The sequence below is a fragment of the Polistes canadensis genome, unplaced genomic scaffold (assembly GCF_001313835.1).
Source record: "Polistes canadensis isolate GaletaPanama2010 unplaced genomic scaffold, ASM131383v1 scaffold_173, whole genome shotgun sequence".
Lineage (NCBI taxonomy): Eukaryota > Metazoa > Arthropoda > Insecta > Hymenoptera > Vespidae > Polistes > Polistes canadensis.
In genome coordinates this window covers 101,858-112,165 of record NW_014569720.1, presented here as the reverse complement: position 1 = coordinate 112,165, position 10,308 = coordinate 101,858, and the positions used below count along the sequence as shown (strand labels likewise).

The window sequence follows — 10,308 nt, the reverse complement described above, 5'->3', positions numbered from 1 at the left end:
GATTTAAGCTAACGAGAGTACAGTTTGTCTTTTTTGTGGTGTTGTTTTGCCTTTTTTTTTGGTTCGTTTTTGTTTGTTCTTGTAATTATTTTGTCATTAACATTTAATTACATTTAATACTTAAACTTATTTATATAATTAAATGCAGATCTTTTTTCCAGAAAATTGACAGTAATATTGTACAAGAAATCTGAGCATTTTAGAAATGATCATTTAAGTTGACCGAAATATAAATATAAATATAGAGATTTCCTATATTAAAAAGACTTTTTTTTGTTAGAACTTAATTAAAATTTAGAATTATATACAACAATTTTTTTGTAAATTAAATCAACAATTCCTTCGGCTGTTTTATAAACAAAACGTACGCAACACTTTTAACATAAATTATATAATTTCTCTCTATCCTAATCCCTTCATACATCTTATTATTTTATATAGAAATATAGCAATGATGATTGCGATATAAAAACTATTTTTATTTGCTATGGTCAATTATAGCTTCTTATTGTATAATTTTAGACAACCATCAGATAAATTAATTCATTTGCCGAATATAAAAAATATATGTTTCTCGTTGTTGAAAAAATCAATCAGGATTAAATTTCAAGTACGACGATTATTTCCATAAAATATTATTTTTGCACTACTCTAAGCATTTTTTGTATACGGTTCGTTAAGGAAAAAATTTGTAAAGAAAAAAAAAAACGTAAAAAAGTTATTGAAAGTGAAATGCATATTGTTAGGTTCTAAGCAGAACTTAATAGGTATAAAAAAATTGACAGCGCAAATGTTATATTTAAAAGACGTCAAAAAAAGATCTGCATTTGAAATCATTAATCTATCATCAGTTCAAAGTGAACAGCACCTAATTTATCGTTGCGGCTATGTTTTATATTTTTGGCCCATGCCTTGCATTCCACGTTAATTAAAATACCAGCTGAAAAAAAACGTATAATTATAAGATTTTATTTTCAATGATTATTATAATATTTTATATTCCTTGTACTTACTACGTGGTCTTACAAAATGGACAGCAACCAAAGGGCTCAGATATCCTTCCGAATTTTCAAATGGATAAAAGTAACCAGGGAAACCTCGCCGTGGTAAATAATTAATTGGTCCTATATTCTCTTGATCAGCTGGATTTTCACCCTCGCAAGAGACCCAAATTGTATTGAGTACTAAAGAATTCTTTTCCTTTAAAGTTGCGATATGTTCTTTCAAATCAAGAGGCATTTTTTCTGGCAAAGATTCCGTGTCATTGTAAAAATCCGGTCTCCAACCATAAATCTTTGGAAAGAAATAGATCGTTCAATATTTCGATATAATTTGAATTGTGCGTAGATCACATTTAAAAATGATCAATGTTCAATTATTTTGATTCTCTCTTTTTTTTTCTTTTCTTTCGAGAGAGAAATTACCTTGTTAAGTTTAAGAAAAATACATGGTGCTGATTTATGATAATTATATTTATTTTCTTTCGTGCAAGGATGCCAATTTTTTACGTCCACTTCGCAAACTTTTCCAGGTGGTGGTGGTTGATTGTAATCGCATTTGTTAATATTAGCACCAAGACCAGGAATAGATCCAGGTGTTATGTAGTCTATAAGTAATACATTCACTCTTTTTAAATCTACCTTTATATTGAACTAAATTTACAAAAGAAAAGACAAGAAAAAATAGTTACCCTTTAAGAAGATCTGGAGAGAATCGACCCAATGTTTAAAGTTTTCACTGTCTGTTCCTCTGTACCAAATTAACGTGCTCTCTACATTTTCTGTTGGCGGCATTGGCCTAAAACCCAATCCTGAAAATTCCAAGATATTCTTCAAATTATGCTGTATAAAATATGACAAATTTGAAAGTCATTATTTATTTGTCAACTCGACAAATTTTACCTGGATTAGTTCCAATTATAGAACGTTCTAATTGCCATCGAGGTATCCTTGGGTCAAGAGTTTGAAAGAATCCCCAAAAGCAAATAGCGACCAATGCTGCCAAAATCCCGTAGAATAACAAGTAGAACAGACCTATTTTTCCTGTAATCAAATATATTATACGCTTGTTGTCATGAAAAATGATTGACAAGTAGTAGCAACAAAATGTCATATAACGTAAGATAATTGTATTAATCGGAGTTCCAATTTAGCGGAAGATCATAGTGTCTTGGTCTTGGTCAAGTGGAACAATTCAATTAAGTGTCAATTGGATCTCTTGCAAGGTCATCTTTCCTATAGCTTTGACATCGTTTCTCTATAGAACGCGATCAACAATGTTTTAAAAAAGTTTCTTTTATTTATTAGACCGATTGGCCTTTTTGAAAAAACATTATTTCGATAATATTGGATTTGAATGTTTAACATAATATGAATATATATATATTATATATCAATCGTGCGTATATTTAAGATATTGGATATTGACAAGAGCACATGCTATTTGTTTCAAGGTTTTGCGGTGTTTGATTTGTGGTCCGACAATATAAATACAAGCTGTATGTGCTATCGATGAACTTTTATCGATTTCACGATAAAGAAATGATTATCAAAAATTAATAACACATAGTTTTATACGTAAATTTTCTTAGATATTTTATTTATCGCGTAAATTTACAAAATGAAGATCTTTAATTTAGGCTCATAATTGTAATTGTAAGATTAATAAATTGAATAATAGGAGGATCTTGGCTCCACTTATATCAAAACTCGGAGACACGAACGCTTGCAGTACCGACTCACTTTAGTCAACAATTGTCGTCGACCTTTGTAACAACACGATGGTTACGCGAGCGATCATCTTTCGGGGCCATGTGTGATAAGGTCAGACTCAATCTCTCGGCGTAATATTTTTTTGCAAAGGAAAACAAGTTTAATATAAATTGAAATCAACTTTTTAATTATACTCATAAGTTTTGAAATGTTCGTGAAATAATTCATAGATTCTATTCAGCAACTTGATATCTCTGGCGTTGGAGTTGGTGTGTTGATTTGAACAAATATTCCCAGTCAGAAGATCTCGGACGACAAAGAACGAACAAAAGCTATGGTTATAGTCGCGTGGGTGTACCCTTCAGAATGGTCCTAAGTTACGTAATGCTATAATGCTTCCATTTAACGCCAATTGACCTCGTTGTACACGTTTACGCTGAAGGAAGTTTAACAATTACCATACAGCCGAGCTAAGCATTGTGTCCAACGCGAAATCACAGCGAAACGAATGCGTTTAGGCCTTTTTCTTTTTTATTTTATAAAGCCAAATCTTTTTCAAATCGGCGGCTATTTATTCGATCGAGCCCGATGAGCAGCTAATCATGTTCCTATTACGAATACCAGCTAATTATTTTATACTGATAATGAATTTATCTTACAAAATACTGGCTAAATCAATAGAAGATTATATTATATCCACAAAGGTAGAAAGATTTTTTGCTTCAACTGTGTAATCATGCTGATGCACTAGAACTTGTGATTCTTTTTGCCAGTCAGGTTTTTCAAGGTCCAACCAATGCTACCCAGCTTTTCTCAATCCAGTTAGTAATAGTTACTTCAAAGGCAATAAACGGAGTACTATCTACTGGGACAATTGCCAAAGGTAACGAAAGTTTCGAATTGATCTAGACGAAATTACTTTGTCGTAAACTTCATTAATATTTTCTCAAATGTATTTCTAATCTTTTATAAAACTTTTATAGATTTTATTTGTGTCTTAGGCAAAAATTCATTCAATATAATAAGATAATCAATCAGGGGCTAAGAAATAAATATCAAATGACGAGGATTAAGCTTCGATGAAGGTGTCACTACTATATTTAGGCGTATGTCCACGGGAGAGGAACGCACTTAGGTATCAACGATACGGGGATGAGGAACTTCCAAGTGTAACAGTGTCGAGGTCAATTGCTTACCAAGGATAAATCGTGAGGTGAATTTTGAAGCTCGGTGTAATTTGCATAAAACTGCAATAGTCAAACAGCGACAGGCTTCTGAGCTAATTATGCGGGAGGGCACAATCATTTGGTTACCCTACCAGTTTTTATTGTGGGTCTTCCTGTACATACAATTGAAACAAAGAAAAAAAGAAAAAGAGAAATTGCTTGAAATCAACGAAAACATGAGGAATCTCTTCCCGCCTTCAACACCCTTTGTAACTTGGCTCCTGTACAACGTCGTTAGAGTCGTTGATGAACCGGAAGAAAACGGAAACTGTACATTTGTAGAATTAAAGAGATGAGAGATGGTATTTCGTGATATAGCCTTGCCAAGTTTATTACTCTGAAAGTGATGATCTCACGATTGTGATTGTATAAATGCACTGTCTCTTTAAACGTCCTAATGAATGAATGAATGAATAGTACTTAATCCCTATCTAAATTTCGTGTGTTACTCACTATTAATTATTAATTAATAGAAAATGACTAATTGTAACTAATTATAAATTAATTATTACCGACGTGTTTTTTTTTTAATATTTCGTAAGAATATGAATCAAAATATACAAATTATTGAAAGCCATTTGTAATGTAATACTATCTAAATGTAAATTTACAAAAATCGGGTATATATTAAGGTGCTTCGTAAAGTTTGTTTCGTTCGATCGATTAGAAAAAGACAAAGACAAACATACCACACCCCTGTTTCTTAATCATCCTCCATTTGAGCGACGTAACAGCCTAAATTAACATGAATTATTGAGTGTCAAAGCTTTATTTTTATTATATACGTATACAGGATTTTTTTTATATGATAAAATATACACTATATACATGTTCATTTCTCCAGTTAACATAATCAATTTTTCCTAATAATTGGGAAACAAATTATCATAAATAATTATTCTATATTCATAATCTCTTTTGAAAGCTTTAATGGTGTTTTACCGATACTTACAAAGATATCTATTCCCTAAAGTTTCTAATGGTATTATTCAAAGAAAATGTATCGTAAAAACAGTTTCTCAATAGGATTAGCGCGTAAAGTACAAAACTTTATTGAAAATGAATTACGTACGTACGTAATGTAAAATTACGTCAACTACATATATATATGAAATCAAAATTATTACGGTATTATGTGTAAAAAAAAAAAAAAACACAAATAGGAAGCAAAGGTTATTGACATAAAAAATATCCTAGTCCATAATGTACTTCCTATTTCAAAAGCAAAAACACGGTGATGATTCACACGGTTATTATTCAAATATTATGTGTTAATGTAGAACGTAGAAGAAGACATCGATGCCCCGAACGTACACCGCCATGATACACGGCGCATACTAATAATCAAATGCATAAAACAATCATACTATCATTACTCGCTATTCCAAATGATTTTCCTCTCTCGAGAGATTAAATCAATGAAAATGTATTTACATATAAGACTTTGATATATTATTATTGAAGAAAAGTATGTATAGGATGGTATGTATAGGATCTATCTTGATGAACTAAGCAAACTAAAATCGAAGAACAAGTAACGCGGGAAACGGTCAGCGTTTCACATTGACCGACGCGTTACCTGATATTCTCATACCACCTCTGTAAGTATCTACCTAAACACCTAATACACAATACTATATTTTATTCAATCAAATATATATACGCTTGACATTTTCTAAGAAATTTAATAAGAAGAAAAAGATCATTCTTTGAAAAAGAAGAAGAGAACATATATAGGTATATATTGAAACCTAGTTATAATTAATATCCCTTATTCGAATAAAATAAATATGCTAAAACGAAAATGATATCTGACTCGCGCGATTTAATATATAACTATATATTTATTTGTTGTTATTTACCCCAACTACTGATGGTCCTACCCATATAGGCATTAGTCTCACGATTGTAAAAGAAAGTTTTCAGCGATTGACCAGTAGACATAGCCGGTGGTTTCTCGTAGGGGTTCATCAGCTCTGTTGTGGCCACTTTCGAATCTTTTGCAACCATCTCGTCTTTTATTGTTACACCTGGATCCACTTGTTTTCAAATTCTTCGATCTTGATTCCAAATTGAAGAATAATACGATCTTGATTACTTTCTCTTTCCCTCTCTCTTTCTATCCCCCGTGTATACACAACGTTAGAATAAGAATAAGAGAGAAAATTTACAGGACAACCGAGGAAAAAGGTTGAAAAACAATAACGATAAAAACGTTTCTCGAGGATGATCGAGACTCTGTAATATCTCCAACGGATGTCCCATTCGGCGTCAGTAGATTGACTAACACGTTTCTACGTAACTACCTCTTCTGCCTATCCTGCTTGACTACTTCTCTTTTTCTCTCTCCACTTCTCTTTTATACTCTTCTTTCTCTTTTCCTTCTTCCTTCTTTTTCTAACTTACCCCTTCTACTTTGTAACCATTCTATAGTAGTATATGTGCATATGTAGTAACATACACGTACAAGTCGTGCTCGACTGCCACTTGCTTGCTTCATCGTTTTGCGTGACGTGTCACGTTCGTGCACGCACACGGGCGTTGCCACGATCACGTCTTGTACTCACCAAACACTTAATACCTTCCATGTTCTTCTCTTTGTTATATCTATCTACCTACAGCTACACTCTATAGGTCATATTAATGAACTGACCAACCTTGAGTAGGACCTTCCCTCTTTCCTTTGAACTTCATTTTCAACTTAAATTTGAATTTTCTAACAAAATCTTCTTCTTCCCCTTAATTCCAAATAATATTCTATTCTAAAATAGCAGAAAACAAATACATCAGCCAATTAAAGTTTAAAATCATTTCTTTTTCTATGTTCATCTGTATGATTTTGATTAATATTAAGAAGAAGAATAAGAAGGAAAAAAGAGTAGATAAAAATAAAATAAGGAATAGTACCAATGATTGGATACACATACAGGATATAAATTTAACAGCTTTTCTTTATCATCTTTAATCATCTCTCCTTAGAAAATATAGATCAGATTATGATTCATACTTGATTCATTGACCTTTAAAGAAAATATTCTATATAGTTTTTAAGTATTTTTCGTCTTTATAAATCTAATATCTAGAAAATATATTACTACTGTATCGTTTATACCGGACGCAACCACCTGTCGCAATCATCTTTCTAACACGCACGCTTGCGCACATTTTCCTAACTACAATTCAAAATAGATTATATTATTACTATTTATAATTATACTTGATTTTAAATCAAGTGACTTGTTAAATATTTCATTGTATTAATATTCAATTAATTTATAAAATGTTAAAATATATATTTTTATCTTATTGCATATTAATAAATTCCATGAATAACTTCATTCTATTGATATAGGTGCCTGCAAAAATATTAATAGAATTGTTATTTAATAATATTATGCTCTTATAAAGAAAAAATTAATTTATATTTTAGAATATATCGGACAACAACCTGTTGTACCAAAGATGACGATATATTATTTATCGCAGCAATGTAGCTTGAATTTGTTTCTTCTTTCTTTAATGTTTTTAAATAATCTTTTCTTGCATTTAAAACTTCTTCTATTTGTTTCTTATGCCTTATGGCAAGTTCAAGTGCCCTGAAATATAAAATAAAATAACTACATGTTATTCATTAAAATGTACATTATAGTACCTGTTCCAATTGTAAACTTTGATATTTAATTTAATGGCTTCTTCGATTAACCCATTTTGTAAAAGTATACCTTCCGCTGCTAACAAATCACCAGATAATAATGCCATTTCTGCATATCTTTCTGTCATTTTGGACAAATTCTAAAATAAAAACTCTAATTAGTATTACTTACAATTAATTTTATTTGATTAATTAATAGTACTGCCATTTATAATAATCACTTTAATATATCGAACATAATGAACTTTATCGTATCTTCTAATGGCTGCATATGCTTCTTCTGCAACATTCAACTCTTTATTATCTGTTGCCATAATAGCCATGCATGTCCACAATATCTCATTCTAAGAAAAATACAAAATCTGTTAGAGATAACATAAAAGTAATGATAAATTGAAAGAATGAACATAAAAGATATGATATACTTGTGCAATCCGACAAAGCGAAAGAGATTCTTTCCATTTTTTGTGTAATATGAGCTGATGCAAACTTGTAAAAAAAGTGTAAAACTGGGATGAAACTAAAGCACCATCTCCGCGTCTTACATTGACCATACCATTGTAAACGCTGATAATAGTTGGTTGTTTTCCAAATTCACTGCGCAGTGAATAAATTTATAAGTTTAAGTATTTCACAATCACAATGAAATGTAATCATTTATTTATATATTAAACCTGCTCTCTTTATCAATTCTAGTTCGTCGTACAATCTTACGATCGCTATAATGTACACAATTAGGACATAACCATACGGATAAAGTGGCATCCAACATAGCTGCTAATACATTTGCGTCAATAGCCCACGTCATATTTTGTGCCATAGCAGCTAAAAATAATATACAAATTGATACCGTTTCATTTGTCTTGAATAATATAAATGTATAGTGTAAGATTTTGTATAAATACCTATTTTACAAGCTCGTCTATAACCTGTTGCTCTTATGGAAATTAAATATAAATCTTTAGTTATATCAATGAGGGCTAATTGTCGATCGCTAGAACTTCCAATATGGTTTAATGCCAATTGAGTAATATACTGAGGATGAGTATGCGACTGACTTTCAACAATTGGCTTGTTATATGATATTTCTAAAACATGTAGTACTAAAAAATTAATTTTTTTTATTATAGGAAAAGATATGCACTCGCACGTATGTGTAAATTATGTATTTGAAATATATGAATATATATATGAATATTGAATATATTTTATTTACATTTCTCATTTTTCTGATCTCTTACAACAAGAGTATCGAAACACAAGGATATGCAAGGTGGATAAAGGGGTTCCTGTGTCATACCCTTCCATTTAGGTACACCTAATAAACGGCCTTGGTAATTGTACAACGTTATAGAATTCCATTCCATTAATAAAAAGTGTCTATAAAATAATAATTAAATAATTATTTTAATAATAATTCAGTATATATACAACATTTTACTTCTACTTACTTGTTTGCAAGAACAACTGCCGACACAGAACTACTTTTCAAATCAAATATTGCAGGAGTATTCCAATTTGTGACAGAGTAAATGTGACATTGAACCGGTGTGATTACAATTAAATGATCAAAACCAAATGCCAATTGAACTACACGATCTGATATTTCTATTGTTTCGTGAACTTCATTGCCGACTTCTCTAATTTCTAATATTTCCTTTTTAATTAAAGTAGCTTCGTAATTATTCCATTCGAGTCTTCTGCGTATCATCAAATTAAAAATATCGCTATACCAAAAAAGTGTATATAATAAAATAATTTTGGATAAAGAACTTACTTGCCTATGACATGGCCAGTTAAAACATTGCTTCCACAAGTCATAGCCACCTGAGTGCCATCACTAGACCATGCTATACTGTATACACTCCCAGCATTAATTCTTTCTAAGGAATGAGACCACTGCATGAACAAAATCAAAAAGAGAATGTAATGCAATATGTTATTTATTTATAGGAAAAATATAATTTCCTATACACTTACTCCTGTTCTATCGCAAAGTTTAATCATGTTGAAAGATCCAATAGCAAAATAATCGCCTGAACTGCAGCAATTAACTGCTGTAATGGGATAATCGCCGGAGCTACTACTATAGATTTGATTACCATTAGAATCCCAAACTTTATATCGACAATCTTCTCCACCCGAAATAATGAATCCATGACTATGATTCCAACAAACAGTCAAGACAAGACCTTCATGAGCATACCACTGATAATACAATAACCAAATGTTATTTTTTTACAAGAAAATATGATAAATTCAATTATTATTATATAATAATATAGCTAAACATAAAAAAGATTTGTAACCTTGTATGGTTTTGAATTTGAATTGAGTGATTGAAAAAATAAATGTCCTCCTTGCGAATACAATATTTTAGAACAATCTGGACTCCAGTCCGATGTTAAAATAGATGAGTTGCCTCTGACTATTACAGAACGAAGCATACCATTGCGTGACCAAACTTTTATTAAACCATCCTCTCCAGCTGAAATTATAATTTTGTATAAATATATATATATATATATTTATATTGTTCATACAGCTTCTATTTTAGCGTATAAGTTGTCTTATTACCTGTAAGTAATACGGAACCATCTGTATTCCATTTGCCAATAGTTACAGCACCTTTATGAGCTTCAATACTTTTTTCAATACGACCATTTTTACTAACTAGATGAAACCTTCCTGCGAGAATAAAATATATATTAATATTGTA

General features: G+C 30.8%; 2 protein-coding genes across 3 annotated transcripts in view; both read right to left on the bottom strand.

The window, feature by feature from the left end:
* Nucleotides 1–604: 604 nt before the first annotated feature.
* Nucleotides 605–6,288, bottom strand: LOC106789255 (sodium/potassium-transporting ATPase subunit beta-2-like). The gene is made up of 6 exons (XM_014753327.1): nt 5,800–6,288; nt 1,902–2,042; nt 1,691–1,810; nt 1,425–1,606; nt 1,014–1,293; nt 605–940 (listed from the first exon to the last, which is right to left on the bottom strand). The coding sequence occupies exons 1-6, from the start codon at nt 5,945–5,947 to the stop codon at nt 837–839; spliced, it is 975 nt and encodes a 324-aa protein (XP_014608813.1). The 5' UTR covers nt 5,948–6,288; the 3' UTR covers nt 605–836.
* A 539-nt stretch (nt 6,289–6,827) lies between these two features.
* Nucleotides 6,828–10,308, bottom strand: part of LOC106789254 (intraflagellar transport protein 80 homolog) — a 4,305-nt gene continuing 824 nt past the window's right edge. The window contains exons 2-14 of one of the 2 annotated variants that reach the window (XM_014753326.1): nt 10,167–10,277; nt 9,899–10,077; nt 9,570–9,797; nt 9,367–9,488; nt 9,041–9,289; nt 8,806–8,969; nt 8,495–8,692; nt 8,264–8,414; nt 8,015–8,186; nt 7,811–7,933; nt 7,590–7,729; nt 7,386–7,533; nt 6,828–7,293 (exon numbers count right to left, since the gene is read on the bottom strand). In XM_014753326.1, the coding sequence (XP_014608812.1) occupies nt 7,273–7,293; nt 7,386–7,533; nt 7,590–7,729; nt 7,811–7,933; nt 8,015–8,186; nt 8,264–8,414; nt 8,495–8,692; nt 8,806–8,969; nt 9,041–9,289; nt 9,367–9,488; nt 9,570–9,797; nt 9,899–10,077; nt 10,167–10,277 (2,006 nt within the window). In that variant the 3' untranslated portion in view covers nt 6,828–7,272. Of the gene's footprint in view, nt 7,294–7,385; nt 7,534–7,589; nt 7,730–7,794; nt 7,934–8,014; nt 8,187–8,263; nt 8,415–8,494; nt 8,693–8,805; nt 8,970–9,040; nt 9,290–9,366; nt 9,489–9,569; nt 9,798–9,898; nt 10,078–10,166; nt 10,278–10,308 lie in introns of those variants that run through there. The other variant, XR_001381978.1, reaches the window with a different exon arrangement.